Source organism: Sardina pilchardus, chromosome 5, assembly GCF_963854185.1.
Source record: "Sardina pilchardus chromosome 5, fSarPil1.1, whole genome shotgun sequence".
Lineage (NCBI taxonomy): Eukaryota > Metazoa > Chordata > Actinopteri > Clupeiformes > Clupeidae > Sardina > Sardina pilchardus.
This window is the reverse complement of record NC_084998.1, coordinates 6,731,441-6,746,547: the sequence shown is the minus strand read 5'-3', so window position 1 is coordinate 6,746,547 and position 15,107 is coordinate 6,731,441. Positions and strand designations below refer to the sequence as shown.

Below are 15,107 nucleotides of genomic sequence, written 5' to 3'. Positions count from 1 at the left end.
GAGTTCCGGAGGAAGGTCATGGACTCATTCAGAGACGACCTAATCGCCGGTGTGCTGGATCCAGTGCCCGTGCCTGAGCCAGTGCAGCCACTGGAGCTGCTGAAGAGAGAGAGAAGAAGAGAGAAGACGAGGAAGCAGAGCCTAGTCGCCTGTGTGCTGGACCCAGTGCCCGTGCCTGAGCCAGTGCAGCCACTGGAGCTGCTGAAGAGAGAGAGTAGAAGAGAGAAGAAGAAGAAGCAGGGCCTAGTCACCTGTGGATTGGACCCAGTGCCCGTGCCTGCATCTGAGCCAGTGCAGCGAACAGAGCTGCCACAAATGTCGGAGGAAGAGAGGCGGATGCGGATTAAGAGGGTGGATGACCTATTGAAGAGGCGGGAGAGAGAGAGGGAGAAGAGGGCACAGGGAGAGAGAGAGGAGGAGAAGAGGTCAGAGGGAGAGAGAGAGGGGGAGAAGGATGGAGAGCTGGAGCAGGCGAGGAACAGAATTAAAGACTTAGAAAGAAGAATTGAGGACCTGGAAATGGACAGCGCTTAAAAATCAGCAAGACATGGCTGAAGCCAAGGAGAGAGAGATACAGCAACAGGAAGTGCAGGGAGGGGGCTTTGGAAGAGAAAAGGAGAAGAAAGATGGAGAGAGAAGAAAAAGCAAAACAGAAAAGAGTTGGAGAGAGTGCAACATCAAGAAAAGGCCCTGCAGATGGAAACAGAGCTTGAAAAAGAGCGAAACATCAAGGCCAAAGAAAGAGCTGCTGCAACAGAAAGAGATGGAACGGGAGAAGGTCAGAGGAGAAACTTGACCTTGGCTGAAGCGAAGCAGAGAGAGATGTTGCAGAAGAAAGAGATGGAGTAAATAAAATTATTTTATTGCACTTACTGACATCTCATGACATGTTCACATCAACATTTTCATATTTTTTACATTTACACACCTACATATTTATTCACAATTATTGGCATTATTAAAATTCAATTATATCTAACTTGGTTTTGTGTGTATTGTAGTCTTTTGTGTGTCTTTAGATGTGACAGGGTGTCAAACTTTAGTTTATTAAAAGCTTTTTCTAAATCTAAAGGTATCTGGTGTATGGAAATACAAAAAACAAAACAAAAAAACATAAACAGCAGCTTTCATACGTCCATGCCACATCGGATCTTAAGAAATTCCGACGTCCTATAGAGGAAAAATTACTTGAACACAAAGTCGGGTCGGATTTTTTGCTCGGAAACTCATGTGGAAGTCTTGTGCCCTGAGATATCTGATTTGTCATCATTGTCATATTCTCCAACCACGGCATCCTCCCATGCAACACAAGAGGTGAATTTCACTCTTGTTACAAACAGGCAAGGTAATTAACACTACAGATAGAAATAGTCACCCAAGACATTTTACTTCGTGCTCAACCATAGTAAGCTGTTCTATTAACATTTTATGCATTTCCTATATTTGCTTTTCGAGCTGATCTCATGAACACACTTTTTTTGGAGGTAGGTAATTTGGGTAAAAGGTAAAAGTCGGGTCCTCCAAATTTACAAATGGCATGAAGACAGTATAGTCTGGCTATCACCATACTAAGCTCAAACTTTTAAGGTTGAACATTAGTCTGGAGTGTCTGCGCTTTATTTATAGCCTACTGCAAAAGAGGCGTGATCAATGGGGATAGTTCACATCATGACATCACATCATGATAGTTCACATCATGCGCTTTTGGATAGTCTTTCAACCAATCAGACCAACCGGTTGCACCTTTTGGATAAGCTAGTTTGTGATTGGACCCAGAAGATGTGGACAAGAAGCATGTGTATATTTCCAGCCTGAGCTGCTGGGCGAAATCAGAGAGGGTTGAAGCGGAGTAATGAAGGATCTTTGGCGAAATCAAAATAGCTGGCAAATCAGGCAGGGTTACTTTAAACCTATCAGTATGAGTTCTTTCATTAAATTGAACAAGCATTTAAAGACGCAACACTGTGTAATGGTAATGTGGGGCAGAAGACAGGAGGGCTCAAGAGTGAACCTGCTAGTACTGGGAAGGATGTAAGGAGCCAGGCAGTGCACCAAGAGCAGAATGCAGAGACCGAAGAACACCAGGAACTACATCAACCTGAGAAACAGCCAGCGGTGGAGAAAACACAGGCTGAGGTAGGCAAACAGGAAGTTGGTCACCAACTGCAGCCAAAGGTGGAGGCGGATAAAGTCGACGACACAAAGGCTGAGAAATAAGAAGAGGCAGAGGCGTTTAAAGTAGTCTACTTGGAGGCCGACAAATGACAGCAGGAAATAAGAGAGGAGGAGAAGAGAGGATGAGAGGATGGAGGTCTACAGGCAGAAGGTGCTGGAGGAAAAGAACATGCAAGCAGAAACATGAGGAGATTTACCCTACAGGAATGAATACTAGATAGCCTACTCTTAGATTAAGGGGGAAAAATAACCTAAATAATTTTGGATGAGTGGTTAATGACGACAGAGTAACTGTTATGACTTCTGAGTTGTGGCCAATGGGGTCCTATTCTTAGTTAATGCAATTAGACTGATGTTACACAAACTGGAGAGAGCTATTTTATCATTATCCTTTATTTATAAAAAAGACTAATAGGTTTTAAAGTCTGGGTGTAAGATAGGTCTAATGTCACATCAAATATGCACATAAACGTCATATTGCACTTTGGGTGCATCTGGGTGCTGTCTGCTGTATATTTGCTGTAGGGTACTACATTAGCCCTATACTCACTTATTTTGATTTTGAATTGGATATTATTCTTACAAACTTTATTGCACTTCCTGCACAAATATAACCATCTTAGTTGCAACATTATTTTTTTTACTAAGGGTCAAGGTGTGTATCCTTCAGCCTTCTCAGTGCAAATAAACCAGTAGGCTACAACACATTTCAATCATTGAAGATAGTACTTTGCAGGGAATGTGCTGCACAACATGTCAGTTTGTGGACTACAGTCTTGATCACAGTAACACTACTACATCACAGATTTTAATTGTCCACTTATTAGTTTTGGCTACTCTGTAGCCTACATGAGCAATCGCACTTTTCTCCTAAAGTACCCCTAGCTGGAAGTAAAGCCATCCTTTGCACTTCAATACGATAGAGGGCGCTGTAGGTCTGAACGTTGGCGAATCTAATAATATAATTTTACTCGAATCGGAGAAGCAGAGACTCAAACATGGCTGCGAACGGTAAACCAAGCAAACCAGGGAAACCTGGAAAGGAAGCCCAGCCTTTGATAATTGCTAAAACTCCTGCAGAGGAGCAACGATTGAAATTGGAAAGGCTGATGCGCAATCCCGTAAGATTTTATGTCTCAATTGTGACCTCGAGTATCGTTTTTTCAGCGAACTCGTTAGCATAACTAACGTTAGCAACTAGCGTTGACTCAGTCACTTCCCCAGTCATAATAGTAACCCCTGCTTTGTTTATGTATAACAAACACATTTTTTTCTTTCTTTTTTTGTATAAGGACAAACCTGCACCTATTCCAGAAAGGCCAAAAGATTGGAATCCTCGTGCTCCTCCAGAGTTTGTTCGAGATGTGATGGGTAAGCGCATGAACACAGACTGGTGACCCACAGAACAATCAGAACCTGTTGTATTGTATGTAACGTCAACATTTGCCCCAACGTTACTTGAGTCATTGGTTAGTTAGGGTAATGTAATGTTCTTTTCGGTTCTTGTCCTTGAGCAGTCCAACACCCTGCCATTTTGTGTGTAGCGTCAACATTGGGCTAAAAGAAAAGAGCACAGACCTTATTTCGCATATCCCATCCGGCGTGATTTCAAATCTACCAGACCGAATCAGATCTGGTTTGATTTGCATTGAGCTCAATGGGCATCAAACAGGCTAATAGGCTAACTGAACAAAACACCATGCCAAGCTCTAGGCATGGTGAAGGGTCTGTAATGATGTGGGGTTATTTTAGTTCCAAAGGCCAAGAGAACTTCATCAGGATGCATCCTGGATCCATGAAATAAGTGGCATTTAAAAATGAAAATCTGCCTGCCCCTATGCTAACACTATGTTAATGTAATTCCCATAGGTTAGGGGTGCCAGTAATTTGGGAAGAAAATGCATTTATGATACATTACTAATTCACAAAAAACGTTGGTGTCCATAAAGGTTGGATATTTCTTCATTAAGATGGCATTAAGATCTATTTCCAAAAGACGATTTTAAATTCCTCTTTTTTTGTCAACTTTAGCATGGGTGGCAACACTTTCAGCCATGACTATCTAGTCATGGTGTCTCTGTTGAAACCGTTTTAAGACTAATAGCAGCGTGTGCAGTCACGCTACACACACACACACACACACACACACACACACACACACACACACACACACACCCACACACCAACCTCAAGTTTCTTGAGAATTTTAATGATCAGTTTCTGGAGGACTCCCTGGTAGCCCTGTGGTTGCAGTGGCGGTCCTACCTTGTATGATGCCCTGGGCGGTCCTACCTTGTATGATGGCACTCCAGAGTCAAACCACCTATCTCTCAACACCGATGACTTTATTGTCAAAACGAAACTAATTCATGTTGGTTTGCAGATTTGTTCGTTCCATTTGGGAGACCCAGAGGTGAACTGTCTCCTGCGCTCCCCTCCCCTTTCCCCTTCTCACACAGCTTCTGTGCACAGCACCTTCTCAGCAAGAGAAGCCTGTAGGGGCTTTTTTTTAAAAAAAGTGCTCATGCCGCCCCCAAGTGTCATAAAAAATGTCACCCCTGGCCCTGGCTGGCACAGCTTCCTCTTTGGTGATTCGCTGAGTATTTTAATCCAGCCCATGACAGAACACCCTGCTTTTTAGACCTGAGGCAGATGGACAAAATGTGCCGCCACCTAATTATTTTCTGTTGAACTCACAGGCATGGGTGGCATTTTAAACTTGGGTGGGACAAAGTAGCAAGGAGTTTGGGGAGGGGGAGGGTTCAACTGGGTAGATGTGATTTCCTTTATTCTGCTGCATTCTAACAGGTGGCCTACTGGAGAAGGGTGATGACCTTTTTTCCGTTCACATTATGTCTTGACTGCACACGCAGACCTGACTGAGCTGTGTATGCTGCTTAGAGCTGGCCCAGACTAGAGGTGCCTCTCAAGCAGCGTTTATACGTTCTCCCTCGCTCCTCGGGCCTCGATCCTCACTGATCTACATAAAGAATGATGTGGGGGAAACAATGGGATAGTCTATCCAGTGTTAGTTATAGATCAGTGGGAACGCCCCTCAAGGATCGAGCATCGAGGATCGAGGAGCCATGTTGAGAGGCACCCTAGGTTACTCACTGCTATTAACTGAAGTAGGTCTATCCACTCGTTTTACCCCCTAATTTATGGATATCACTTCTTTCATGGTTAGTTAAACCTACACACATAAGCCCATATGCCATTTCCCTTGTTCCCCCTGATTTAGGTGAGCTAGGTGCTATCCAGACATGACATCCATATGTTCATTTTCTTCTCTCCTTGCCTGTAAATCAGTCAACAAATAGGCATTGACTACTTCTGTTATTACAGCAAGGTATTACAATTTTAGATAGTTGCTAAGATGGCTAAATTAGATCAGGATTCTGCCAGGAGGTTGCGCTGAAAACATGGCATGCATAGTCACTGATTTGGGTATTTCCCTAATAATGTACACACAGTGAGCAGAATGGATCCATCATCATCCATGGCTGACAAACAGTATATTCTCAGTACGAAAGGAGCTTTTGGGAGCTGAGAGCTGCTGAGAGGAAATGGTGTAAACCCAGAGATGGATATGATTTTCGTAACTATCAGTCTGTGCTATCATCTTTTTCATCCACTGTTACACTTGCAAAAAAGGCATTCTATCAGATCAAGATTAAGAGCGGTGGAAAGTGGAAAACTTTTTTTCCATTTTCAAGTCCTTCTCAATCCTCCACCACTGCCATCAGGTACTTCACTATACTGACTTTGCAACATTTTTCACTGAAGGTACCATACCATAAACATAGCCATATATACAATATGGAAGCGCATATTAAAAGACGCAATGAAAAGATTTATACAGTGATGTCGACATGGTAGAAGTGTGGTTGGGTGGGGTCCAAATGAATAATAGTAAAAAGTGAATGGGTCCTGTCCCACCTTCAGATAATTGCTCTGATGCCCATGATTAAAATGGAGAGGGGTAAGACAGGGAGTCTGTTGCCATCTGTTGATGAATATCCCATCTGTTTTTTCTCCTAGGCTCCAGTGCAGGTGCTGGCAGTGGAGAGTTCCATGTGTACAGACATTTGCGGCGACGAGAATACCAGCGACAGGATCACCTGGACCGAATGTCTGAACATGTGAGCTCTTTAACACTTTGATGGGTGATGACAATTGATAGTTGTGATTCAAACCAACTGCAGTGTTTGCTTTTTCAACATTAAACATTCTGTAATGACTGTTCTGTATGATGTCAATAAACAACATTCTCACTGTACTATTGCAATAAGGCAATTGAAAAGACATTGTATCTGTAATATTTTACAGCAAAAACTGGATGATGACTATCAGGACAAAATAAAGGAAAACCAGCAAGCTGCTGAAGACAGAACAGCTAAGCGGCGTAAGAAAAGGTATGAAAGGAGTTTCTTTTTTTCCTTCATTTTTTTTTACCTGGTTACACTAAATTACCAGCAAGTTGTTGGTATCAAACATCCGGCTCTCACTGCCTCGCCACAGGGGTGCCTCAAGGTTTGGCACTAGGGCCCCTTCCTTTTGCCATGTACATCACCTTGGGCCTGATTAATCTACTCGCATGGCTTCTCACTACTGTGCAGATGATGTCCGTCTGTCTGTCATTCCCCCCTGACGAGTCCATGGTCTCAGCATGGATCTCGGATTATCTCTGACATGTCCACATGGATGAGGGAACACCTCCAACTTAACCTCTCTGAGACCGAACGTCTGGGCTTCTCAGCCAAACATACTATACATCACATCAACATCAAAATGGACTAATTACTAAAGTTGCAAGACACTTTGGTGTCATGATGGTTGATTTGCTGTCCTGACCATTTTGCTTCTGTTGCCCGATCGTGCCACTTTACACATAAGGGAAAAACAGGTTGCACCTCACTCAACATGCCACTGAGATTCTGATATAGACCATAGTTATCTCATGGTAGCGGCCTCCAAAATGGGCCTCCCGGTTTATGCAGTGTAACTGCTACAGATTATCCAGAATGCGGTGGTGAGTTTTCAATCAACCAAAAAGGGCACATTACCCCACTTGTGATTGAATTCCACTGGCTACCATTAGGATCAATTTCAAGTCACTAATGTTTGCCTACAAAGTCAACTAGATCTGTTCCAACTTAAAAGCTCTCATAAAGACTTATGTTACCCCTCAACTGCTGCATTCCTCCAATACAAGGAACGTTGTCTGTCACGGTCACCCTACACACAGCAATCCAGACTCTTCATTTGCAGCTCCCCGATAGTGGAACAATCCACCAAGTACTACCAGAACAGTGGCATGGCATCCCTCTCTATCTTGTAGACTCAACTCTTCGGAGTACCCCAACAACTCTCATCCGAACATGCCTGACATGCACTTAATGGCCACTTCTTTTCTTCCACTTCCTTCTATCTACAACCCCTGGCAAAAAATATGGAATCACCAGTCTTGGAGGATGTTAATCCAGTTGTTTAATTTTTTAGAAAAAAGCCAGATCACAGACATGACACAAAACTAAGTTCATTTGAAATGGCAACTTTCTGGCTTTAGGAAACATTAAAGGAAATCAAGAAAAAAAATAATTAATCAGTAACAGTTGCTTGTTTTAGACCAGCCAGAGGGGAAAAAAATATGGAATCACTCAATTCCAAGGAAAAAAATATGGAATCATGAAAAACAAATTGACAAAAGAACACTTCAACGCACCACTAGTACTTTGTTGCACCACCTCTGGCTTTTATAACAGCTTACAGTCTCTGAGGCATGGACTTAATGAGTGACAATCAGTACTCTTCATCAATCTGGCTCCAACTTTCTCTGATTCCAGTTGCCAGATCAGTTTTGCAGGTTTGAGCCTTGGGATGCACCATTTTCTTCAAATTCTACTACAGATTTTCAATTGGATTGAGCATTATCGAAGATGTAACAATCGCCGTCTCCCCAATGCCTTTACCTGACATGCAGCCCCATATCATCAACGACTGAGGAAATGTGCATGTTTTCTTCAGGCAGTTGTCTTCATAAATCTCATTGGAATGTGGATATAACTAGATGGAAGTCATATTCAGTGATGAATCGCGTTTCTGCAATGGGCAAGGTGATGATGCTGGAACTTTTGTTTGGTGCCATTTCATTGAGATTAATGAAGACAACTGCCTGAAAAAAACAAGGTCATTGATGATATGGGGCTGCATGTCAGGTAAAGGCATTGGGGAGATGGTGATTGTTACATCTTCAATAATGCTTATATTATTATTTATTATATAAAGTTTATATTGACATTTTGGACACTTTTCTTATCCAATCAATTGAAAGGATGTTTGGGGATGATTACATCATTTTTCAAGATGATAATGCATCTTGTCATAGAGCAAAAACTGTTGAATTCCTTGAAGAAAGACACATAAGGTCAAAGTCATGGCCTGCAAATAGTCTGGATCTCAATCCAATTGAAAATCTGTAGTAGAATTAAAGAAAATGGTGCATCCCAAGGCTTCAACCTGCAAAACTGATCTGGCAACTGGAATCAGAGAAAGTTGGAGCCAGATTGATGAAGAGTACTGATTGTCACTCATTAAGTCCATGCCTCAGAGACTGTAAGCTGTTATAAAAGCCAGAGGTGGGGCAACAAAGTACTAGTGGTGCGTTGAAGTGTTCTTTTGTCAATTTGTTTTTCATGATTCCATATTTTTTTCCTTGGAATTGAGTGATTCCATATTTTTTTCCCCTCTGGCTGGTCTAAAACAAGCAACTGTTACTGATTAACTCATTTTTTTCTTGATTTCCTTTAATGTTTCCTAAAGCCAGAAAGTTGCCATTTCAAATGAACTTAGTTTTGTGTCATGTCTGTGATCTGGCTTTTTTCTAAAAAATTAAACAACTGGATTAACATCCTCCAAGACTGGTGATTCCATATTTTTTGCCAGGGGTTGTACTCTTTTAACCACTATCTCTTTCAACCAGACCTTAACTTGTACTTGAAATTTCAGCATTCTCCTGTAGTCTCTTGGTAGTGTATATTGTTACATAAGGTCTCCATTGCAATGTAGGTTGAATGTCACTCCTCATTTTGTAAGTCGCTTTGGCTAAAAGCGTCTGCTAGATGATTATGTGGGTGTCTGTCTACGGTATTCATCCCATATGTGTATCCCATATTCAGCCACTAGAGTGTGCTGTTTAGTAAACAGTGTTATGATGAGTGACTGCACTGTGTAGGTTAAAGGGTGTGTTTGTATATTTCAATCAAAATCCTTAAAATAAGTAAATATGGCTAATGTGCACTAGTGTAAAAAAAATGGTTTGTTTATTTGTTTATTTTTGTTTTTTTTCTAGGGAAAAGCTTAAACAGAAGAAACTGATGGCTAAGAAAGCCAAACAAGATAAAACTGAAGGTAAGAGACTTCATACTTTTGAAAGTGAATAATATTAGGTGTGCAGGCCAGGAGAGGCTGAGCACAGTTGCCTTTCTCCTGTTACTAAAAATAGGAATATTATGCAGGCAAACTCTAACCATTTGTTAAACATTTGTAGTGAAAGACCAGATGTACTTTGTTGAATCACATATTGACTGTAGCGAACCATTTAAGAGAAATGTTTTGTTATCTCTTACTGTAGGTGTCCTCATAAGACTACACCTTGCATTTCATTGACAGTTTTGCCTAATGTATTCCATTGCTTGCTCTATAGACTTGTAATGTAGCTGTGTGGTTCTGTAAAGGTCACTCTGAGTGGTCATACTGAGGTGTTTTTGTGATACACAGACTCCGAGAGCGACTCCTCCAGTGACGGTGAAAAGGAAGTGGAGGAGGCTGAGGATGATGCTGAAGTTCCAAGCTTTGTCATGGGGAAGAGGTGATTGGTCCAGTCGGCCCTTCGCCCATGTTCGTAAGAGACATCCCCAACACGATCTACCCATGCAGTGACCACAAGTCCATTTTTTTGTACCTATGGTGCTTGGAGCTTTTTCCGTTGTTAAATGAAAGATCTGCTTGGCTGTGGGAGGTGTAGAATGGTGCATTGTCTCAGCTTTGATACTATGTCAGAACGGAAATTAATGTTACCCTGATGTGGGTTTAAAAGGAAAAACTACTCTTCTTTAATTACGGGGGATTACAAGTCTGTTGATGGCGAGGATGAGTGGGATATTGTCTAGGTGTTACTTGCATACAGAAAACTCCCATTTTGATTTGTATTTTTATAGTGATTGTGTGTACATATTTTTTAATAAAATGTAAAGACATAAACTTCCTGTTTTAATATTTTCACAAAGCTCAAATTAGCTCATAGTGGTATTTGCAAGAGTAGCATATTTGTCTGTCTAACATACTGTACATACTGAAAATTCCATACAGAATGCACTTCAGACTCGTTGTAGAACAAGACTGCATAGCAATAGGAGGAAGCTACACTAATATTTCCACTACTTACATGTCTGTTATGACTGTTGAATGTCCTGAATTCTCTGCTATATTAGGCATTGTGTTGCAATCCTATTTTGTTGTTACGGAGCAGTAGGGTATTAAGCCTCCCGTCGTTTAGAGGCTTAATGGATGATGTAATTCTTGTAAAGGTTGTACCAAATGTAAAATTTAAAACAACTTTCTTCCGGATCTGTTTACTTTTCGTGGGATTTAAGCCTCCAAATGCCCTTTTCCCCTTTCCATTATGTGACCCAGCCAGATTGTGAAGTAATAATCATCTGAGAGGGCATGCAATCTGACACAGTTAACGTTAGTGCCAGAATCAGGGCAGACTCCGAGGATGCTGAAAACAAAACGTCACTCACGCCATCCAGCACGCCAGGCTTGTGTTTGTTTACCGCACTGATTGAATGACGTTTGGTGTCTGACAGAAACACTCAGACAGGGCTGGAGAGGAGGTATGTGGAGAGGAGTGAGTTCCTGTTCACCTCTGGACATTAATGGAGCTTGACATTGCACTTGCTGTCTGTTTTGTAGAGAATATTACAAACAGTTTTTTTGAAAATGTATTTCAATACAGAATACATGCTCTAAAATGCATTTTGTAACCAATTCCAATAGATTACTCAAAGTGAGTAATTTATTTTAAATACTTTGGATCACACAACATTGTATTATATTTTTTTGCAGTGGGTGAAACATGCAGTCATGTGAGGTTAGTAGTGAGACCCATGCTATCAACAACAACCTTCAACCTGCTTTACAGTAAGGATGGTTTGATGTACAGTGTAAGCCTGTGAATGAGAGAACATACTGTAGACTAACCAATCCCAAACGAAGTATACACAGATGTTTTTAATGAATTTCAACAGCATAAGAGGAGTTGCATGCAAAACACTCACACGAACCTGTGCTATCTTAAAACATGCTGGCTCGATACAGGCCTTAATTTAGTCTAGATTATCTGAGAGGTTTTTCATTTAGGCTATCAGTTTGCTTTGGCCTACATGTTATGATTTTAAATGTAATCCTTTAAATGTATCATAATAGTAAATGTATTCAAATGCCATCCATATAATTGTAACTATTTAAATACAGTTACTCATATTTTGTATTTTAAAATACGTAATCCGGAATACATTTATTCAGTTACTTGCCAACACTGATTACAAAAACAAACGCAGTAGGTTGCCAGAAATCAAGGCTTAAATGGTAAATAAACCACATCACCATTTGTTGCAGACTGGTGACTCCCCGTCATGCAGATGATTTTGGAATACTGGAAGAATTGGGAACTAAAATCTGACTTCTGAGGCACACTCTTGTACAAAAATGTATTTTCAGTATTTAAAAAATAATTACTAGTGCCCTGACTTTGTCACACATTCCCAGAGTTGAAAAAAAAACAAAGAACCAGTTGTTCATCGAACCTGCATGTCTTGGCTTGTCTTGTTTTGTCACTTGCTCATTTCTAAGGCATAGCCTATTTTATCGAAAACACAGACATTTCGTAAGTTACACCTGTAGCATCAGTAATTCAACTAACAGAGTATGTTTTGTTCTGTGGAAAGGATGAAAATAGCAATGGCATATTTAAAGGCTGTGTGCCTACAGAAGAACTAAAAATGGATGATATATTGTACTTGATCTGCTTAAAAGATGGAGGGCTTTCTCTTTAGCCATCCTCATTTAAAAGCAGCTTTACCATGTCCTATTTGATGGACGCACTCATAGCTTTTCAATGCAACTATAGTTGATGTTATTCAATTTCCTGTCTGTAATGCCACTGGCATGAAATGCAGTCTCTCAAGCGTCATAGAATAGAACACAGTAAGTGTTATGTGACCATTCAGCTCTGTCTATTCTATCTCGAGTGCATTACATTTTCTCTCCCTTTGTGGAAGAAGGGCTAGCAGATCTTTGACACAAATGTTCACAGGATCCGACACACCATCCTAAAAAGGATTAGGATATCTACAATGGTTCCCACAAAACAGGTTCAGATACACGCCTTTAGATCACACTTCCCACCCATACCCTTGCAATGTGCATGTCGTTTTGATGGGATGGGCAGGGATATTATACCCACTGTGCAATAGACTGGTTTGATCACTTTAGCTAGAGCTGAGGTTTTTCAAACAGTCAGGTATTGAAAGATTGGCCGTACTTTGCAGATAACATGAGGACCAGTTACATAATTGCAGCCTTCCTAATAACATTTATTGGACCGGGACAAAGTAAGTGTTTTTTTGTGACAGTGATTTGTCTAGATATCTGATGTACTGTAACCTATTTTACAAGGAAATTATGCATCTCCGGGCACAAGGTGTTAATCAGTGGACTTTATCATTCTTAAAGTGTATACATGTAACTCCGGCAAAAGTGGACCAAAGGGTTACTTGCAAAAGTAGCGAATTCTAAATAGTGCACACAATTGTTTATTTAGTACATGTGAAACTGAGTTATAGATGATCTGATGAGAGAAAAGTTCAGAGTGAGGGACAAGACATGGCATGCAACACTGCACCTGTCCCCACCCAGATACGGTTGGACTGAGATTCCCATTTATCAGTAGCTCAGGAGTGGGATCATGTGATCTTTTAGTTATTCATGGAAATTATTTAGAAAGACGAGAATTTCACAGGAAGATGAGCCACTAACTTACTCACAGCTCTTTGCTCCATTTCCCTCTTGGATGGATGCTGAAAAATCCTATATCAACACGACACCTCTGAAACATTGTGGTGTGAGAATCAGTGTGTGATGTTATTGCACTTTGATTACGGTATGCAATTGTGATTTTTCATGTTTTATGTAAAATGAAATGTTAAAATCAATTTAAGATGTCTTTTAAGATAAAGTCTCACAGTTTGATTAGCTATCCACCTTAAAAGTTAAGGGTTTTTCTTTTATGTTTTGGTTGAAGCATATTAAACAAACAATGCTGTTTACACCTTTTGTTTATACATTTCTTTAAATCATCAATATTTTACAGGTGAGACAGTTGAACATGCCCCAACCGTCACACCCCTAAACTATGTAGGGAAGATCACCACCGACACAGTCATATTGACAACACCACGATGCTACTTTGGAATCCCAACCAACTCATCTTGCAACCAGACTGACTGTGAGATCTGGTTGGTGCCCGCACTGAACTCCTGTACGTTTTCAAATGAACCCAGAGAAGCACTAAGTTTATGTATTACAAATTGGCCCATCTGTCTCATAACAATAACTCTTTTTGTTTGTCAGCAATCAGCACTTTTGATGCAGATCAAACAGACCCTGATATTTTGAGCCTGTCCCCTTATCCCACTGCATTCACTGCCAACGGCTCCAAGAACTATTTCCTGACTAAAGTGGGACTCCTGAAAGACTTCCTGTGTCCGTCTGCAACTGTTCGAAACTCTGGAAGCACTTACTTCAGAGTGGGATCAGAGGGAAGCTGTACCACTGCTAACTGCAACGGAGTGTTACCTGATGGCTCCACTGTGAAGTATGACACACACACACACACACACACACACACACACACACACACACAGATTCATTTTGTGTTTGTGATGTGCAATGTATGTGACACATTTTGAGACACCTTTAGTGGAACAGTTCTCATCCACCACCAGGAGACCCTGCTGGATATTACAGTATCTTTGCTTTTTCATTTTTCAGCTTTAAGTATCTCGTTCTTGATCCTGCCAACAAGGCGATTTTATCCGAGACAAAGTGGTCTGATGACATCTCTCTCTACACCTGTAAGAGCCTATAATTATCCCTTAGCGCTCGCATGCTGCTGTCCAGGCCAGGGAGAAAGAAGGCTCTAAACGAGGCTCTCTGGTTTTGCATTCATTTCCAGCTCAGAATCTTGATGCCATTGATGACAGCCTTCCCGGGAGATCCGCTGCAATGGTGGTCATCACAGCAATCCTGTCTGTTGCCCTGTTTCTCCTGCTGGTGTTACTCGTGACCATGCTCATATTAGCTCTGTGAGTCATTCCCCCTCATGGCATTTCATTCTATACTGAACAGGACAAATGCAAATAGCCATCGGGTCAGGTCAGGTATAGGCCTACTGTGATTGAAATAAGCCTTTGTTTGTTGCCTTTTCAGGTGCTGGGATGAGAAGGAGCCAATCCAAGCTCTAGGATCCCTGCGCATTCCACAGTATGACACTCACCACTTTAAGGACCCAGCTCCACATGTTAACCCAGCTTATGAACATGATCAGAGAGGCCACCCTATATTCAATGTACCCAGTCCCATTAAGCTTCAGGATTTTGATGAATAAATCATGATGTGTAGCCAATATTCCAACACATGTCATATTTTGGTGAGGAAGTGGCTTAAATAATGATTTTGTTATAGAACATTCCCAGACACTTTTAAACAAATCCACATTTCATGTAAAATGACTAAATATGAGTGTTGAAATGTGCTGAAAAATAAAGGCATGACTAACAAGATTGGACCAGTAGGCTCAGTATCTCTTA

At 41.1% G+C, this 15,107-nt stretch overlaps 2 protein-coding genes across 3 annotated transcripts; both read left to right on the top strand.

The window, feature by feature from the left end:
* Nucleotides 1-3,162: 3,162 nt before the first annotated feature.
* prkrip1 (PRKR interacting protein 1) lies at nt 3,163-10,456 on the top strand. The gene is made up of 6 exons (XM_062535557.1): nt 3,163-3,296; nt 3,468-3,546; nt 6,217-6,317; nt 6,505-6,590; nt 9,527-9,585; nt 9,955-10,456. The coding sequence occupies exons 1-6, from the start codon at nt 3,174-3,176 to the stop codon at nt 10,047-10,049; spliced, it is 543 nt and encodes a 180-aa protein (XP_062391541.1). The 5' UTR covers nt 3,163-3,173; the 3' UTR covers nt 10,050-10,456.
* Nucleotides 10,457-12,701: 2,245 nt separating this feature from the next.
* On the top strand, nt 12,702-15,080 carry upk3b (uroplakin 3b). 2 transcript variants are annotated; one of them, XM_062535555.1, is made up of 6 exons: nt 12,702-12,851; nt 13,610-13,777; nt 13,870-14,113; nt 14,290-14,372; nt 14,474-14,603; nt 14,728-15,080. In XM_062535555.1, the coding sequence occupies exons 1-6, from the start codon at nt 12,794-12,796 to the stop codon at nt 14,903-14,905; spliced, it is 861 nt and encodes a 286-aa protein (XP_062391539.1). In that variant the 5' UTR covers nt 12,702-12,793; the 3' UTR covers nt 14,906-15,080. The 2 variants fall into 2 exon arrangements, with proteins under 2 accessions (XP_062391539.1, XP_062391540.1); XM_062535556.1 differs by lacking the exon at nt 12,702-12,851 and adding an exon at nt 13,367-13,399.
* Nucleotides 15,081-15,107: the final 27 nt, after the last annotated feature.